The 18,841-nt window shown below is 51.2% G+C and overlaps 1 protein-coding gene across 3 annotated transcripts in view; it reads right to left on the reverse strand.

Annotated features, from left to right (window-relative positions):
* UNC93A (unc-93 homolog A) overlaps positions 1 to 14,113 on the reverse strand; it is a 33,755-nt gene extending 19,642 nt beyond the window's left edge. Inside the window, exons 1-2 of one of the 3 annotated variants that reach the window (XM_069599374.1) lie at positions 14,022 to 14,113; positions 1,317 to 1,446 (exon numbers count right to left, since the gene is read on the reverse strand). In XM_069599374.1, coding sequence (XP_069455475.1) covers positions 1,317 to 1,403 — 87 coding nt within the window. In that variant the 5' untranslated portion in view covers positions 1,404 to 1,446; positions 14,022 to 14,113. Of the gene's footprint in view, positions 1 to 1,316; positions 1,447 to 8,494; positions 8,751 to 13,974 lie in introns of those variants that run through there. The other 2 variants (XM_069599375.1, XM_069599376.1) reach the window with 2 other exon arrangements.
* Between the last annotated feature and the right edge of the window lie 4,728 nt (positions 14,114 to 18,841).

The following is an 18,841-nucleotide window of genomic DNA, read 5'->3' on the forward strand; positions in this document are numbered from 1 at the left end:
CGGGAGGCAGCGTAGACCTGTGTCGGGGTCCCCGGCAGGTGCACGACCACATCCAGACCAGGGCTGGGATACCGGCATGCTCGTGGCCGCCTCTGGTACCTCTCTGGGCCCGAGAATGACGCGAAGCAGATGAAAGCAGAAGGAAGTGATGGAGGCAGGCAGACCCCTCCGAGGTGGGAGTCAGCCACCCCAAAGGCCATATCTGTGCTATCCTCACATGCTGTTTCTTAAGCCAGGCCCGGCTGCAAGCGTCCAGACACGATGTGCTCTGGATCAGTGGGAGAGGAGATACGGCCTGATTAGCAGGGACAGAGCGGGGTGAGCGGGTAGGTGGGCTCCTCCCGTGACAGGTCGGAGGTCTGGTTCTCCAATATCTCTAGTCTTCTGAGGAGGAGCTGCTGGTGACAGCGGGCCCCCAGCAGGCGCCCTGGGGAAGACGGGGAGGCCAGCGTGGCCTCCCCTCAACTGCGTGCTCTCCCCACACAGAGGCCTCTCCGACAGGCTCTTGGGGAGGCCCTCAGATCGCGTGTATCCTCGAGTCCCGTGGTCCCAGGCGAGAGCTGGGAATCCTGGCACATCCTAAGGCATGCACCCCCCTCTGCCCCAGCTGCTAAGTCCAGGGGCCAATCGGCTGTCATTGAGATCGCAACTGCTCCCTGAGAATTCTGACCCCATCAGCCCATGCCAGGGCCCAGGGAGTGTGGCCTGGCCGACTTCCTCCTGTGTGGACGGTGGCACCGACAGTTCCATGCTCTCGCTAAGCTCTCCTTCCAGACACCACTCACCACATTCAACACGGGCTCAGTGCAGCACAAAAACACGGGTGCTTCACACATGCTAGCAAATTACAACATCCCAGAGCTCTGAGCAATGTCTACAAAGTCACGGATGATCCTTCAATTTGACTCTGGGCATCACCCTAGGCTGAAATTTCATTCTCTGTGAGCGTAATCAGAATAGAGACTGCCTGGGGCAGATCAGGCAGGAATGCACACGGACCTCTGATGGATTCACGTTACTGCCCGACCACAGATTCACAGTGATCAGTCTTGTGTCTCCTCTCACCCACAAAAGGCAAGGCAGACCTTATCAGACCCTAACCCAAGTCCAGCTCTGCTCGTCCAAGGGTCAGACACCAGCAGTTGTGCAATCCCGTTGAACTAGGAGCGGAGGCTGCGTGTAGAGCCACCGTCTGTGTGGAGGACTGGGGAGGGTGACCTGGACAGATACCCACGTTCCTCGCTGTCTGTGGCATGGATAATCTTGGTGTCCAGGAGGCATCCCGAGGGGAGGTCAGATGGCCTTCGCACACCTACCTGCAGGCTCTGCAGCCCTCCGTAGGCAGTGAAGAGCAGCAGAAACCCGAAGGAGACCACGAGGACATTCTTCAGGTTCCTCTCCATGGCGCCGGCTGAAAGCTACACGCCCGGGCGGCTCCGCAGTTCCCTGAAAGACACCAGCCCGACTCAGAAGTCACGTTCTGTCCTGGAGTCCGAGTGAGACATGCATTAGTCACCGAGGCTGCTGAGAGTTAATAAACTTGATAACCACTGACTCCACAAGGACCCCAACACTGTTATTTGCCTTTTCTGCAACCCACAGTCATCGCTTCCTAACCAGGCAACACTTAGGACTCTCATCAGCTTGTGTGGACCGGAACTTTTTTCTGTTAATTTCCAATAGATATGGTCCATGTGGGAAAGTGATGATTTTCATATCACACGGTATAATTGCCTACATTACATAATTAGATATATGTGAATATCTTAAAGGACAAAGTATACATGTCAGCTTCAAGATCCATAATTCAACTTCTGAAAAAGAGCTGACATGACTGTAAGACCCAAGGGCCAAAGTATTAGTGTGTCAAAGACTAAATGATTTCACAGCACTGCAATAAGGTAAGAGGATTTATGTAACACTTTATGGCTTGCAAAGCCTTTTACACGCTGTCTCACTTACGGTGTGGTGATTATCGTTAGATCTGAGACCCATTACCAGACAGGGAACAGCATCAGAGGACTTCGAGGGGTTTGAATTCCAGATTTAGACCAGTGTTCTCTAAGAGAACTTTCTGCGCCATCCAATACAGCAGCCATTTAAATTTCTATTTTAATCAATTAAGAGTAAATGCAACTGTGAACGCGCCTCCTCAGTGGCACTGGCCATGCGTTACGGGCCTGAAAGCCACGTGGTTATTGCAGCGGAGGAAGTGAATCCATAGTTGCATTTCATTGTAATTGATTAAAATAGAAATTTAAATGGCTACATGTAGCCAGCATGATCATCTGGGACAGGGTCAGTCTCGAGTTTACAGAGCTTATCTCATGTCTCACAGCCAATAAGCAAGAAGCAAAATCGCTTGCCTTTCTGATTGCGAGTCATTCTATTCAATTATTAGTAAAACTTGGAGTTTGAAGACTGTTTCGAAAGCCCTGTGCAGCCAGTTATTTTTATCTAGCTCGGATTAATAAGGCAAACCTCACAGTGTAGGTAAGTGTTCCCCAGGGTGGTGACCCGGTTCAGGGAAGCAAGCCATACCATATGAATAGCATGATGGAGCTCTTCTCCTTGCAGCTTAACTTATTCCTATGGAAATAACATTTTGTGGAAAATGACAGTTCTGGGCATCGACTGAACATAAATCGTCACCTTACCAAGCCATGAGAGCAGCATGGCCTACGAAAAGCAATGGGAACCACAGAAACGAACGAGACCCGAGGATCCAACTCTAATCCCGGAACTTCTTAGCCGGACCCTCTCAGATGGATTACTGACTCTTCAAATCTCAGTTTCCTCTTGAAAAAGGAGGGTTGCAGAAGTTCAAGAGGCTAATGACTGGGAAAGCCCTTGGAATAGCCTTGACACAGATCACCAGTGAGTGTTAACTGGCTAAGATGAAGATATCAGTGGGGACAATATTCCAAGAAATGTTGCACGTATACGCTAGTGAGGCTATGTATGAAGTAGATAACTGATGAGAACCTACCGTATGGCTCAGGGAACCCTACACAGTCCTCTGCTGCTAAGTCGCTTCAGTTGTGTCTGACTCTGTGTGACCCCATAGACAGGCAGCTCACCAGGCTCCCCTATCCCCGGGATCTTCCAGGCAAGAACAATGGAGTGGGTTGCCATTTCCCTCTCCAATGCATGAAAGTGAAAAGTGAAAGTGAAGTCGCTCAGTCATGTCCGCCTCTTCACCACCCCATGGACTGCAGCCCGCCAGGCTCCCCTGCCCACGGGATTCTCCAGGCGAGAGCGCTGGAGCCGGCGCCACGGCCTTCTCCAGTGCATGAAAGGGAAAAGTGAAAGTGAAGTCACTCAGTCGTGTCCGACTCCCAGCGACCCCATGGACTGCAGCCCACGACCACGACCTTCTCCCGCACAGTGCCCTGCGGTAACCTAAATCAGAAGGAAATTCCCCAAAGAGGGGCTCCATGTAACAGCTGACTTTCCAGTAGTCATGCACGGATGTGAGATTTGGACCATAAAAAAGCCTGAGCACCAAAGAATTGATGCTTTTGAACTGTGGTGCTGGCAAGAACTCTTGAGAGTCCCTTGGTCTGCAAGGAGATCAAACCAGCCAGTCCTAAAGGAGACCAGTCCTGAATATTCATTGGAAAGACTGACGCTAAAGCTGAAGCTCCAGCACTTTGGCCACCTGAGGTGAGGAACTGACTCATTTGAAAAGACCCTGATGCTGGGAAGATTGTAGACAAGAGGAGAAGCAGACGGCAGAGGATGAGATGGTTGGACGGCGTCACCGACTCAGTTAACGGGAGTTTACCCAAACTTCGGAACATAGTGAGGGACAGGGAAGCCTGGCACACTGCAGTCCTTGAGGCTGCAAAGAGTTGGACACGACGTGGCAACTAACCAACAGCATAGCTGCTTCACTTCACAGTATGGTGGAAACTAGCGCAACACCTTAAGCAACTATACTCCAATAAAAATCCTTTAAAATGTCGTTCCTAGCATAACACGGACTTTTCACACCAATCTTATTATCAGTTATCTGATAGCCTTTTTATTCTTCAGCAGCACTCTGGCTTACCTCCGTTCCAATCTGTCTTTACCCATGGAAGACTTATATTTTGATATCAGAAGACCTTCCTAGGGTTTTCTTCTGCTACTTGCTGTTCAAAGACACCAGAATGACCTTCTGGACTTTCTAACTGGCTCCATGCGCACCTCCCATTAGCTGCCGATCCAGCCGTTTCACTGGCAGCCAGGGGCTCCCGAGGAGCTGTGAGTCTGTGCAGAGGCACGCCGGGGGCCTGCTTCTGGTCTCTCCCACCCCGCCCCTCTAACTGTCCTCTTCTAATCAGGAATCAATTGCTGACATCATTGCCTTACCAGGCTTGCTTCTTCAGTCTCCCTCCTGGTGTTTCCCCTTTGTCTTCAGAGGGATTTTAAAAATGAAACAGATGGTTTGCAATAAACCTTGCTCTCTAGCAAGACAAAAATGTTTCTTTTTTCCTCTCCAGTTTTATCGATAAATAATTGACATACATCACTGTGTAAGCTTATGGTGGACAGTTTGATTTACATCTATTGAGAAATTATGGTTGCAATAGGTTCATCTAACACCCATCTTCTCATATGGATCCAATAAGAAGAAAAGAGAAAGGAAAAAAATAAAAGGTTTCCTCACGATGAGATTGCAAAGATTCACTCTTTTAATAACACTCCTTTGTATCACAGGGGACTTCCCTGGTGGCTCAGACGGTAAAGCGTCTGCCTGCAATGCGGGAGACCCGGGTTCGATCCCTGGTTCAGGAAGATCCCTGGAGAAGGAAACGGCAACCCACTCCAGTATCCTTGCCTGGAGAATCCCATGGACAGAGGAGCCTGCTGGGCTACAGTCCAAAGGGTCAGAAAGAGTCGGACACGACTGAGTGACTTCACTTAGGTTTGTATCAAATCAGTGCAAACGAGAGTCACCACGCATACTTATCTTGTAGATGGAAGCCTGAACTGTTAGACAACCTTTCTACAACCCTTCCCCCTCCACCTTCTGCCTCTGGTAATCATAAGTCTGATCTCTTTTTCATGAGTTTGTTTTTAAGTTTTTTTTAAAAGATTCCCAATATAAGGGAGTTCGTACACTATTTCCTCTCTCTGTGGGACTTCACTGAGCATAACTGAGGGCGAGGTCCATCCACGTGGTCACAAACCATAGGATCTCCCTGCTTTTCCTGTTGTGTATGGTATTATATTAATTGTCTATATATTATATAAATGCATATTATATATAGTGTGTGTGTTAGTCACTCAGTCGTGTCCGACTCTTTGTGACCCCGTGGACTGTATGTAGCCCACCAGGCTCCTCTGTCCATGGAGTTCTCCAGGCAAGAATACTGGAGTGTGTTGCCATTTCCCTCTCCATGTATGTATATGTACATGTTTATTACATATACCACAACTTCATTCATTTGTCTGTTGATAAAAAAACTTATCTTGGCTATTGTAAATAATGCTGCTATGAACCTGAGGGTGCAGATATCTTTCGAAGTTAGTGTTTTCATTTTCTTTGTACAAATACCCAGAAGTGGAATCTCTGGACCAAATGGCAGCTCTGTTCATGATTTTCTGAGAAACCTGCTCTGTTTTCCATGGTGGCGGCACCAGTTTACAACCAACAGCGCCTGAAGCTCCCCTTTTCCTCGTGCTCTTGCCAGTGTTTGCCTTATGGTGATGGTGGTTCTAACAGGTGTGAGCTGATAGTGCTTTGTGGTGAGAGAGTCAATTTCTAGGCAGGTTGAGGAGAAGTCCAGGGGTCCCCAAGGAGAGAGGGGTCTGGAATTCTCAAGGAGGAAGAAAGGAAAAACATTTTTTTTTCCCCTTTACATTCCTTAGTATTATATAACAATAATGTATCCTGCTTGAAGACAGTTTCTGGAAAAAACCTTCTGGCTAAACCTGTTATCTTAAAATGTAAATTATGGGAGTAGGTCCAGTAAGATCTTTACAACCTCCAGACATTCTTTTGATTCATTGTAATAACTGATTAAAAGGTATGTAACTCCGTTGCTAACACTAGCACTCTCCATCCCCCCTGATGTCTCTGTCAGAAGCTTTCTCTGTCGCTTTTATACTTTAATAAAACTCTATTACACAAACGCTCTGAGCGACCAGGCCTCGTCTCTGGCCCCGGATTGAATTCTCCTCCGGAGGACAAGAATCCCAGCGTCTTTTGTGGTTCAGGAACAACCTTTCAGTGTTTTTAATTTGAATTTCCTTAACAACTAGTGATGATGAACACTTTTCAGCTATCTTCTCTGGAGGAATGCTCAGGTCCTTTGCCCATTTTTTAACTGAGTTATTTTATTTTCTACTGTTGAATTTATATGGGTTCTTTATATATTTTGAGTATTAGCCTTTTATCAGGTATGTGGTTTGCAATACAGTTTTCCTATCATGTAGGTTGTCGCTTCCCTTTGTTGATTTCTTCTGCTGTGCAAAACCTGATTAGATTGACATCCTCCCGCTTGCTTAATTTTTATTTTGTTATTTGTGCCTTCCTTGGCGTATCCAAAAAATCATCGCCCAGATCCACATCTGGGAGAATTTTCCCATGTTTTCTTCTAGGAGTTCTGTAGTTTCAGAACTTCCATTAGTTTTTAATCTATCTTGAGTTAATTTTGGAAAATGGTATAAAACATAGATCCTGTTTCATTCTTTTTCCTGTGAGTATCTAATGATTCCAGCATCATCTATTGAGTATTCTTGGTTCCCTTGTCAAACATTGACTGTATACAACTTGGTTTATTTCTGGGCTGTCTGTTCTATTGGTCTAATGATCTGTTATTATGTTGCCTCCACACTATTTTGAGGACTATAGCTTTACAGTGTAGCTTGAAATCAGGACGTGTGATTCCCCTGGCTTTGTTCTTCTTTGTCAGAATTTCCTAGGCTATTCAGGGCCTTTTGTAGTTCCACATGAATTTTAGAGGTGTTTTTTTTCTACTTCTATAAAAAAATGTCATTGGAATCTTGATAGGGATTGCATTGGATCTATAGGTAGATTTTGATAATATTGCTATTTTAACAAAGTTAATTCTTCTAATCCATGAACACAGAACACCTTTCCATTTATTTGTGTCTTTAATTTCTTTCGTTGATGTCTTGTAGATTTCAGAGTAGAGATCCTTCACTTTCTTAGTAAAATTTGTTTCCAATGATTTTGTTTTTGATGCTATTCTGAGATCAATTTCTTTATTTCTCTTTCAGAAAGTTTGTTGCCAGTGTATCGGAAACACTGCTGATTTTTATGTTATCTGTATCCTGCAGTTTTATTGAAATCTTAGATTTTTTTGGTTGAGTCTTTAGAATTTTCTTTACATAAAATCAAATATAAATAAGGAGAGTTTTACTTTCCCCTTTACAATTCTGATGCCTTTTGCTTCTTTTTCTTGCCTGATTGATCTTCTAGGACTCCCAACACTGTGTTGAATAGGAGTGGGAAGAGCAGGCTTGCCTTGTTCCTAATCTTAGAGAAGTTCTCAACCTTTCACTGTTGAGTATGATGCTTGCTGTGAGCCTGGGGACCAAGTCAGGTCTGAGTGTGCACTGACCTTTCTGGTCAGCCGACAGGGGAAGCCACAGGCTGTGCTCTGCGTCCAAGACCCCTGTACGTGGGGCTGTTGATGGGCTTTGTGGCTCCCGGGTGCTCTGGGTGGGTCTCTGGTTGCTCAGGCTGAAGCCTGTATTCAGTGATGAGCAGGCCTCTGGGTCCCTGCCCTGGCTCAGCTGGAAAATCAGCTGGAAAATCTGGGCTTTCTTAACTGAAACCGACGCACACCCTGAGCTTCCTGATCAGACAGTCACTGGCAAACCATCAGCCCCACCCAACTCTCAGCTCGAGCCCTGCTGGGCCACACAACTTCCAGGAGCCCTTGCTGGTCCTCCGGTCAGACGGCGCTTCGAGGCACCCTGCACGTGGGTGGGGGTGTGCCCGGCTCCCTTGCCTGGGCGGGAGGGGAGGGGCGGCTCCTGGCCACCCTCAGTTTCCCAGTCGGCTCTCCAGCCTGGAGATGCAAGGAGCTGTCATCAGCCTTGGCCCTGAGTTTGTCCGCTGCCCGTGGGCAGCAGAGAGTGGGCCACACTGGTCCCCAGCTTCGCTCTGGGGGCCACCTGCTCTGCTGCTGCCCCCCAGCTTGAGCACAGCTTGCAGGAGTCCTTGCCAGCCTCCTGGCCAGACAGGGCTGGCCAGCTGCCCGTCAGCAGGCGGGGCTGTGACTCAGCTCCTGCCTGGACCTGGGCAAACAGCTCTTATAAAACTCCAGTCAGCAAAACTCCAGTCTGAGGATCTAAATCAGGCGAATCCGCACCCAGCAAAGCGGCGCACAGTGCTAGGGGCAGGTCGGGGGAGGCTGCCCCCACCCCAGGTCTTGTCCCACTCGGGGGTCTGGAGGCTCGAGGGGGCCCCTCTACATGGTGTGGTGCCAGCGGGGGGAGGGGCAGCGTGCTGAGCCTGCGGCCACTTTCTTACCCGGCACGTGGTCTCCCAGTCCCTGGGGTCAGGGCGCTGTGGCCTCCGCCCAGACCTCCAGGGCTTCCTCAGTGCTGTCCCGCTCCCCAAGGCGGTCAGTTGCCCTGCTTGTGAGGCGAGTGAAGTCAGGAAGGGCCTGTGTCACCGTCGTGGTGACATCACTCTCCCAAAATACTTCTTAGAAGAGCTGTCCTCCAGGAGGGCTTCCAAACTGTTACTGTGAGGAGGACAGTCATGTGACGCTTTCCCCATGATCAGAGGGGCCCAGGCTCAGAGGTGTGTCCCAACCAACTCACGCCTACCTGCAGACGTGTGGTGGGGACAGGCAGGGCAGGGGAATTTCCAGGAACCGAAAGGAAAGCTGTCTCGACCTTTCAGCAGCAACAGTGATGTGTCGGCAGAACCGTGGACCTGAACCCCAGGACAGGGCAAACCTCAAGTGGCTGAAGAGAGGCGGTGTGGGTGACTCAGAAGATATCAGCAATTGTTTCGCTCCTCAATGTTAACATCAATACCAGACCCTTTGATTAGCTTCCCCATGGCTCAGGGGTGAAGCATCATGCAATGCAGGAGATGCAGGTTCTATCCCTGGGTTGGGAAGATCTCCTGGAGGAGGGCATGGCAACCAACTCCAGAATTCTAGCTTGGAGAATCCCACAGGCAGAGAAGCCTGGTGGGCTACAGTCCATGGGGTCGCACAGATCAGACACAGCTGAGCATTGCCGCTATGCAGAAAAAGGATGATTTTGCAGCCCTGCTTAAGTGTTCACGATCACTTGCTAGGTATGAAAGTGATGGAATGTTCTAGAGAACTGCTAATGGCCGACACTGGTGTGACTCTACCTGCCACGAGGTGTCACTGTTTGGCTGCCAGTGTGGGCGTGCTCTGTCACGTCCAACTCTGTGTGACCCCAGGGCCTGCAGCCCCCCAGGGACTGCAGCCCCCCAGGGCCCTCTGACCATGGGATTCTCCAGGCAAGAATACTGGAGTGGGTTGCCATTGTCTGCTCCAGGGGATCGAACCCCAGTCTCCCGAGTCTCTTGCCTGGCAGGCAGGTTCTTTACCACTGAGCCACCTGGGAACCTTCTGCTGCCCAAGTTCACCAAAAGCAACGAGGGGTTGAGCGCTGAAGAGCCACACTGTAAATTCTGTGGATTTGTTTTTGGCTGTGCTCGGCCTCTGCTGCTGCCTTCTCCAGTTTCGGGGAGCGGGGGCTGTTATCCAGCTGTGTCTGAGCGTCTCGCCGCGGTGGCTTCTCTTGGGAACTCGGGCTCCGGAGCTCTCGGGCTTCATAGCTGCCGCACCTAGCCTCAGGAGTTGCGGTTCTTGGGCTTAGTTGCTCTGAGGCACGAGGAATACTCCCGGATCAGGGAGGGAACCTGTGTCCCCTGCACTGGCAGGCAGATTCTTATCTATTGCGTCACCCAGGAAGTCCAAGAATCACATTCTAAATGAGCAGACTTCCTGCTAAGAAGCTAAACACTGCTCTGAATTCAAGGGAAGTCTAATCAATGATCTGCTCTTTTAAAGGCATTGCTTATGTAAGGAAATTTATATCAACTTTTTTGACATTTAAATCTGACATCTTTGTTAACAAAAACAGCACCAAATAAATTTGCATTTGTCCTATTTGTTAATTATACTTTTATCCACATAAAGAATTTAAAAGGTATGTGTAGGGCCTGAAACAAAATATTGCCTAAGTTAAATTCTTACACTTTGGAAATAAATGTACTTAGTGCTTTGTTTTTAAGAAAAAAGAAAAGCAATTTATGTTAGCATAACTCTAGCTTGGGAAAGTGTTTTTGAAACAGGAGGGAAGGGGGTGGGGTGAAACCTCTGAAATAATGACAGGGCCTGGGGATACAACATGGACTGATTAGACTCAAGTGGGTCCAAGGCGGCAGAGTCAGCAATATCACGCTCACTGTACTCCCAGACCGCACTAGCCTGTTACTCCAGGAATCTCTTGACATACTTCTTTTGCATTCCAGTCCCCTGCAATGAAAAGGACTTTTTTTTTTTTTTTTTGGTGTTAGTTCTAGAAGGTCTTGCAGGTCCCCATAGAACTGTTCAGCTTCAGCTTCTCTGGCATTACTGGCTGGGCATAGACTTGGATTACTGTGATACTGAGTGGTTTGCCTTGGAAAGGAACCAAGATAGTTCTGTCATTTTGAGGTTGCACCCAAGTACTGCATTTCGGACTCTTCTGTTGACTATGAGGCCTATTCCATTTCTTCCAAGGGATTCTTGCCCACAGTAGTAGATTATAAGGGTCATCTGAGTTAAATTCACCCATTCCCGTCTGTTTCAGTTCACTGATTCCTAAGATGTCAATGTTCAGTCTTGCCATCTCCTGCTTGACCACATCTGGTTTACCTCAATTCACGTACCTAACGTCCCAGGTTCCCACGCAATATTGTTCTTTACACCATCGGGCTTTACATTCACCACCAGGCACTTCCACAAGGGAGCGGTTTTTCCCCGTTGGCCCAGCTGCTTCACTCTTTCTGGAGCTATTAGTAATTGCCCTCAGCTCCTCCCCAACAGCATACTGGATGCCTGCTGACCTGGGAGGCTCAGCTTCTGGTGTCGTATCTTTTTGACTTTTCTTACTGTTCATGGGGTTCTCTCAGCACCTCAGCAAGCGAGTGGACTCTCAGAAGTGCCGTAAAAGTTGCAAGGTGGGCCATCAAAACCAAAACATGAGCAGTGGCCCAATGCCTGGAAATTTCCACCTCTTCCCCCAAATAATTGGAATAATCCTCCCGCCCATCAGCCTACGAAATTACGCAGCCCGTACAAGCTACCACACCTCGTGTCGGCATCGCGCTCCCCTCTGTGGCAGCCCACACTCTGGGCTCTGGGGTATGCTTCTCCCTGAAGAAATCCACTTCTCACCTCTCACTGTCTCCCACGGAATTCTTTCTGAGATGAGACATCAGGAACCTGAGCTTCATCCAGTCCTGAGACCAGGCGTGTGCTCTCGGTTGGAAGACCGTGGGGTTTGGCCGGGTTCAAGCCCCAATCTGAGGGGAGCGGTTTCATCTTCTCAAAGCACGTCTTCCAAAGTAGCTAAACCTTTAGAGCAACAGGGTCACCTGCTGACCCCGAGTTGAGATGGTCCAGGCCGTGGGGATGATGACACTGGAGCTGGCAGGGACCTCTCCTGGGTCCAGCCCCGCCTCTGCCAAGCTGTCACTTAGAGAGCAGAGACCCTCCTCAGGGCCTCTGCTGACACGGGGCAGAAAAAGACGAGAAACAGTCCAAATGCTTTCACCCTCAAAGCACTCGTGATGGGAGCAGCGCCCAGCCCTTGCGAGACTCCGGGTCTCTTGTGCCCTCTGGGTTCTTAGCATCCCTTTCCACCAGGCCCACCTGGGCAGCCTGACTGCACAGCCAGAACCTTCCAGGGGAACTTCGAGGCCCTGGCCTGCGGCACTGGAGAGGCCACACACCCTCACGCTGAACGGAGGCAGCAGAGAGAGGGGCAGGGCACAGCCTCAGAGGACCTACATGGCCATCACGGACACCACGTGAACAGGTTGGAACTGACTGGGCCCAAGACAGTGGAAGATTCAACTTCCAGCGGTCCTTGAGCCTCACTATACACTCTGTCTGACACGTCAGCTAAATGACACACCCACGGACAGCATCCCAGTTCCCAGGCTGATCATGAAAGGTCAGAAAGTGGGCAGTGGGGCCCCTTCCCCAAAACAGAGGGGAGAGCCCCCCACTCATTAGCCTATGAAGTTGCCCAGCTCGTAGAATCAAGCCAGCCCGCACCTCGGGTGCGCCCACCTTGTCAGAGGGACCACACTCTATGGCCTGAGCATCTGCCTCGGGGACCTGCTTGCCCGTTACTGCGGCCCGCTCTCGAATTGTTCCCTGCTGGGAGCCAAGGGTCCTCGTGGCAGCCCGTCCCAGGGCTCAGCCAAGGCCTGCGATGGGGGCCTCCTCTCAGGCCCCGCCGTCCTGCAACATCTTCACAAAGGAAGAGGGAGAAGACGGCCTTTCCCTTCTCTCTCTTTCCCTTTCATTATAAAAGCAGAGCCCACTCATTTCTCCAGACAGAGCCCCCTCACCTGCCCTTACCCCTCCCAGTGTCCTGTATTAACACAGCTGCTTCTCACGTATCACTTTGCCTCTCGCTGAACTCCTGGGCTGAGACATAAAGAACCTGAGCGTCAAGTCCTGAAACAAGGCGTATGACTTCAGTTAGAAGATTGTCGGTTCGAGTTCCAGCTGAGGAGTTGAGTTCAAGTCCTCCCTGAAGCCAGACACTGTGGGTTGGAGGTCATCCAGAGGAGGGCAGTTTCGGAACCAGAGTGGAGGAGGCTGGCAGGGCACGGCCACCACTTCTAATACGCCTCACATTTGCCGCGACAGGTGTGCAACAGAATGGGTCAGGGGGGCCCTGTGATGGGGGCTGCTGGAGCAGGACACACATGCACACACAGACGTACGCACGCGCACGCACACACACACATGCCATGCACACGGGCACACACACACGCCATGCACACGGGCACACACACACCGTGCACACGCACACGCGCACACGCACACGCGCACACACACATGCCATGCACACGGGCACACACACACGCCATGCACACGGGCACACACACACCGTGCACACGCACACGCGCACACACACATGCCATGCACACGGGCACACACACACGCCATGCACACGGGCACACACACACACGCCATGCACACGCACACGCACACCTTCCTCTCCCAAAGGCATAACCTCACTTCCTGCCCAAGGTGCCCTCTGCTGCCTTAGGCAGAGAGCTGCTTTCACAATCTCCCACTTGCCTGCTGGGTGCCCACCCCACGCCAGGTACCCTTCCAGGAGCCGGGGCCCTGCACTGCCGGGGCGGTGAGAAGCCTCCCCCCACCCGCCCCCGTCCTAGAGGAGGAACGGGAAATAGACAACTAGGCAAAGAGAGAAATCAGACAAAGGCAGGGGAGACGTGCGTGTCATCCCCCAGACAGAGCAGGGAACGTGGCCGAAAGCCTGGGGACGTGTCCCACCGGGATCCCCCCCCACGTCTCCACGAAGCTGGCTAAGTGACCACAGCACCCTGCTACAGCCGCTCAGCTCCCCGGATGCAAACCCAGGCAGATTTCTCTGGGTGGAAACCCACAGCCCTGGGTCTGCCTTTCACAGACCGGCTCGGCAAGCCCCCCGGAGGAGAGCAGGCAGCCCTGGCAAGGCAGGCAGAACGCCGAGGAGCCGGATGCCACAGCTGGACAGCGAGGGCCCAGCGCCCACGGGCTCCCGAAGCCCAGATGTGGGCAAGGGTGGCGATGCTGACGGTATGTTTTCTCTGCAGGCCAGGCCGCGGCGGATACCGGCACGTGGGTAAATCCCAAAGATAGTGTTGACTCTGCTCCACAGTGCGCAAACATCCACGCTGTGAATGTTGTCCCCACACTAAACAACTCCCCCCTCCGCCGATTTTACCTAGTTCTGTGGCCTCCTCAGTCCCATCTCAGCACGCGGCTTCTTACCCTTGGTGAGTGTCTGAACCCTGAGATGCTTCCCTGGTTGGCTTCTTGTTGCAAAGGAAATGGCTCTTTTCAATGGTACCGTGGGCAAGTGTGTCGTAATACTTGTTTTCGCTCCAGCAAGTGGCAGGACCTGTTTGTAAATTGCAGAGCCCCGGGCAGCTGCTGACCTGGGAACTTCTGAACTCTTTGGGGAAAAAAAAATTTGCTGGCAAGATGTAGAGAGACGACAGAGAGACGGGGGGTGATTAAATGAGAACACTGTGTAAAGATCGCTACTGGAGGTGATTGTGTGGGTGCTAAATAAAAATGGTAGGAAACCACTGGCCGCTCACACCCTCCTGGGCTCCCCGACGAGCCCCACCTTCCCTGAGCCCCACCAACGCGCCGGCCGGCCTTCGGGGGTAAAGTGGTCCCACAGCTCCCCCCCGGTCATCCATCCTCCCACGCTGCCTGCCCACCGGACCAACAGCTCCCTGAGGCCTCGCCTGTCTAAAGGCGGCTGGAGAGAAGCAAGTGATGTGGTGGGGCCCTGGAGAGGCTGGTAGACGGTGGTGCAGACAGCCTCTCTGCGTCCCGATGCCGCCCCTGGGGCGGGACTCTGCATAGGCTTCAGGGGCCTGGACGCAGAGGAGAAGCAGGGCTACCTCCCAGCCAGGAATCCTGCGGCGTAGGGCCCGGCCAGCAGGACCGTCAGCCCTCTCTCTGCCCCAGAGAGAGCTGGACTGGACATCCCTCCCTCTGCCCCAGACAGAGCTGCCTGTCTCTAGGGCATCACCACGTACCTGCTCATCTCAAGCAGTCTAGTCACTTCCCGTCCTCCGTGCCAGGGACCCAGGAGTGGCAGCAGGCAGGGGAAGGGCACTCCTGCTCGGGCCTGGCGAGGGCAGGCTGATGACGAGCTCTGAGAACCGGACGGGATTGTGAGTCACAAGGAGGGAGAATTCTGTGCAGACAGTGAGCCGCTCACAGCCCTGGCCTCTGTGGTTGGGGTGAGCCGAGTGTCCAGCGCCCCCGAGGAGGGACAGCCAGCTGGGGGGCACGCAGAGCCTCCGTGGCTGGCATCTCTCCTGAACCGTCTTCCACGGCTGAGAGGCAGCGACACGCCCGCCGCGTCAATGGCCATCCAAGCCGGGATGGAACTCTACACCAGGACCTGGGCTCTTCCTGGGGAAGAGCATCTGTGGGCACCACAGGCAAATGCAGGATTCTCCAAGGAATCCCAAACATCCTGCTTCTTAAACCCTGGGTGCAGCTGAGTAACAGTGTGATGTTTCACGGTGTCTGATCCGTGGCTCGGGAAGCGCCGCTCACCTGGACTGCTCGAGTGAGGACGGGATGGGGCGACAGGCACCTCTCTCGTCTCCACCTCCCCGCCCTCCAGCATGGATGCGTCAGGCCTGTTCTCAACAGCTTTCCTTCATGGTGCTCACACTGCAGTTCCTTTCTTTCCTAGGAGCTGAGAACCCTGTGTCTCAAGAGCTGGTTATGAGCTCTGCCGAGCACCTCACCGTGCCTGTGAGACTGGGGGAAGGGGGAGCGCGGTCCAGGGGCCTCAGCAGAAAACTACACTGACGGGGGCTCCCTGGCCTGCAGGAGAAGGGGTGCACGGGTTTGCAGAAGTCAGGGCACGGCCCCCGAGTCTCACCCCCACCTCGGGGTTAGGAGAGCCTGAGGTGTGCTGCTGGGGGGCCTCCCAGGCCAGGGGCCGCAGCTGTCCATCTGTCCGTTTGTAGCCCCGTCCCTGGGACTGAGGGGCCTTGCTCTACATGCTTTGCACTCGGCCTTCACCACCTATTTTTTGGATTTAGTAAAACAGACAGACTCTACCAAACAAGAGGAAGCCTGACTTGTGGGTGTCACACTCCCAGGACACTCTGGGAGATTCTGACTACAGAACCATTTCCTGGAGTGCCCTGGGGTCCAGAAGAGACCGCGATGGTTGAAAGGTTTGCAAATGACTATCTTTGGCCTCCTAAGTGACGCTGACATTGCTCATTGGAAGTTCTTTCCTGCGACCACCACACTCTCAAAACTTAAGTGGTTGTAACGTCTCTCACCCTGAGAGGGGTCTCTGGTCCTGCAGACCCACCACTGAGGAACGAGGACTTGAGCCTCGTGCTGCGGGGACCGGAGGTCGTTTGTGTCCCCTCTGCCGCGGGAGCCCCGGGAAGGCCTGCTGAGGGCGCTTGTGGGACCAGCCTTGCCTGGGCCGCTCGCCTGGTTCAGCCGCTGCTCTGTCTCCCTCACAGCAGAGACTCCCTTCTAGATGCCTTCTTTCGGTCCCACTCCGAGGAAAAGACGGCCCCAACTCCAACAGTGCCAAAGCAAAGTTCTTGGGCAGGAAGGCAGAAGGTTGGGGCCCGCTCCAGAGGGACGCCCACCACCCTTGCTGGTCCGGTTCACCCATGCACAGCGGTGGGGCAGGAGTCCAGAGGATGCTGGTGGGCACGAGGCCATCTCTGGGACGGGGCGGGGAGGAGCAGAGCAGGTGTGGTCCCCGGGCCTGGTGATGCCTGAGAAACATCGAGTCCTGGCCCCACAACCGCGCCCCCTACTGTGTGAGGCTGGCAGGGACCCTCCCCCGCCCTCTGGCATCACCGTCTGGATTCACCCGGGATCTTGAGAGTTGGACCATAAAGAAAGCTGAGCGCCGAAGAATTGATGCTTTTGAACTGTGGTGTTGGAGAAGACTCTTGAGAGTCCCTTGGACTGCAAGGAGATCCAACCAGTCCATTCTAAAGGATATCAGTCCTGAATATTCATTGGAAGGACTGATATTGAAGCTGAAACTCTAATACTTTGGCCACATGATGTGAAGAGCTGACTCATGGAAAAGACCCTGATGCTGGGAAAGATTGCGGGCAGGAGGAGAAGGGGACAACAGAGGATGAGATGGTTGGATAGCATCACTGACTCGATGGACATGGGTTTGATGTTGGGAGTTGATGATGGACAGGGAGGCCTGGCGTGCTGCAGTTCATGGGGTCGCAAAGAGTCGGACACGACTGAGCGACTGAACTGAACTGAACTGAATACTTGTTTTCATACTCCATTTTCTCTCTATTTTAGATGTTACGTATTCTTTTTCTACTCCTTTAATGGTGATCCTTGACTTTTAACTTACCTTAAGTTAATGAATGTCTTAAACTTTCCGTTTGATTAATAAGAATTTAAGGCCATCCTTCCCGATTTATATGTTGCTGTTTTGGATTAACTGTTTTCAGTTTAATCTCCCAAATTAAACTCCTTTTTCTCCATGGACACTATTAGCTTGCATTTCCCTGTATGCTCAACAGTGTCTTTGCTCCTCATTCCTTCTAAGTGTCAGCCCTTCCTACAGGATAACTTCCCTTTTCTGGAAGTTCTATAGAATTTGCTTTAGTGAGTCCTTGGGTGGTAAAACCTCCCAGTTTTTTTTGTTTTTGTTTTTTTGTTTTAATCTTAAACTGTATTTATGGCACTGGGCATATAATTCTAGATGAACATTTATTTTCTGCCAGAACTTGGATTCTAAATGAAAGTTTGCCAGGCAGAGAGAGGTGGGCAGAAGCAGGGTCCTGTTCCTCCTCTCAGAGCGTGTCCAGTTCTTGCAGCCCGAGCAGGCCCCATGCGTTCTGTTCTCCCAGCGTTCGTTGTGATGGTGAGTCTGTTGCGCCATCACTGAGCAGTAGTGGGGTTGTCACTGAGCGTGGCGCTCTCTGCTCACTGCAAGCTGAGCCCGTGCCAGTCTCTGTGATAAAAGCTCTGCGTCCGTGAACTCCGTTCACTCTCACAATCTGCTCCTCACTCTTGTTTCTGTGGCATTTTGTGGTTTGCCAAACACTTTATAGTATCCACTTTGCAAGAATGAGACTGAGGACACAGGAGGTGTTGTGCCCTCGAACTTCAGGTAGGGGGACAGGCTCTGCCCCCGACACCAAAGCCCCGCCCCCCCCAGCACATTGTCCCCCCCCCACCCCGACAGTCTCCAAGCTGCTCTCATCGTCCTTCAGATGCCCTTGGCGCCCCAGCTTTCAAGTCACCGAGCAGCTTCTAATAACTGCACAAGTGCGATCTGGTGCAAAATCAGAATTCAGTTTTCTCTTTGTTAAAAAGAACAAGATTTTCTGCTCTTGATAAGAGATTGTAAAAAGTTCTTCTTTACCTTTTGGGTTATCTGCCTGGAAAGCAAAGATTTTGCATCCTATCAAAATCTCCTATGCTTTGTGTTTTTCTTGGGTCTTTGATTACTTGGGAGAATTGAGTCTTCTCCATATTCAAAGAGCTAAGTTTTATTCATAATTATATACATTTTGTGCATGCTAAGTCATTTTAGTCCTGTCCGACTCTTTGTGACCCTATGGACTGCAGCCCACCAGGCTCCTCTGTTCATGGAATTCTCAAGGCAAGAATATTGGAGTGGGTTGCTATTTCCTTCTCCAGGGGATCTTCCTGACCCAGGGGTCGAACTCTTGTCTCTTGCATTGCAGGCAGATTCTTTTCCTTCTGAGTAACCAGGGAAACCCCCAAAACTTCTGTATTTGCCTCTAAAATCTCACACTGTCACCTTGTTCCAACAGATAATTAAACATTATTTACGAATTATCTACGATCCCATTTGATCAAATGGTCAAAACTAATGACATTTTGGACAAATTCCTCAAATCAAATTCTAAATGGAATCTTTTGACCTCAAATTGACTTTGAAACTTCTCAGAGAGAAATACCTCAATTTGATGAATTCTTTTTTTTTAATTTTATTGAAATATAGTTGATGCATAATGGCGTGTTAATTTCTGCTGTACAGCAAAGAGATTCAGATACATACATACATATATACA

Source organism: Ovis canadensis, chromosome 8 (assembly GCF_042477335.2).
Source record: "Ovis canadensis isolate MfBH-ARS-UI-01 breed Bighorn chromosome 8, ARS-UI_OviCan_v2, whole genome shotgun sequence".
In the NCBI taxonomy this organism is placed as follows: Eukaryota; Metazoa; Chordata; class Mammalia; order Artiodactyla; family Bovidae; genus Ovis; species Ovis canadensis.